The 307-nt window shown below is 46.9% G+C and overlaps 1 protein-coding gene across 1 annotated transcript in view; it reads left to right on the top strand.

Moving 5' to 3' along the window:
• The first annotated feature begins 27 nt into the window (after positions 1–27).
• Positions 28–307, top strand: part of LOC119588914 (histone H1-like) — a 23,050-nt gene continuing 22,770 nt past the window's right edge. The window contains exon 1 of the mRNA XM_037937534.1: positions 28–131. Coding sequence (XP_037793462.1) covers positions 28–131 — 104 coding nt within the window. The remainder of the gene's footprint in view (positions 132–307) is intronic.

The raw sequence follows: 307 nt of genomic DNA, 5'->3' as shown, positions 1-307 counted from the left end.
GAACTATCAGAAGCTGCCGTTTGAAACATGGCGACGACGGCGGCTGAGCAGCTTCCAGGGAAAAGTTATAGGACCAAGAGACGCTCGAGCACTGATGCTGCTCATCAACTGGAACCTCTTATATACCACCGGTTCTGCTGACATCCGGCACTGACATGAACCGCAAGGGGAGGACATGCTATTGTTCGTGCACGGTATCTGAGGGAAATTCTTGGCACGGCGCAATAAAAGTTTACAAAAATAGGTTATTCTATCAAGAAATTGCTTGATGAAAATGCTGTGGTACTGGTGTTACTGTTGCAGAATT

Source organism: Penaeus monodon, chromosome 24 (assembly GCF_015228065.2).
Source record: "Penaeus monodon isolate SGIC_2016 chromosome 24, NSTDA_Pmon_1, whole genome shotgun sequence".
NCBI classification, from domain to species: domain Eukaryota; kingdom Metazoa; phylum Arthropoda; class Malacostraca; order Decapoda; family Penaeidae; genus Penaeus; species Penaeus monodon.
This window is presented reverse-complemented; position numbering and strand designations above follow the sequence as displayed.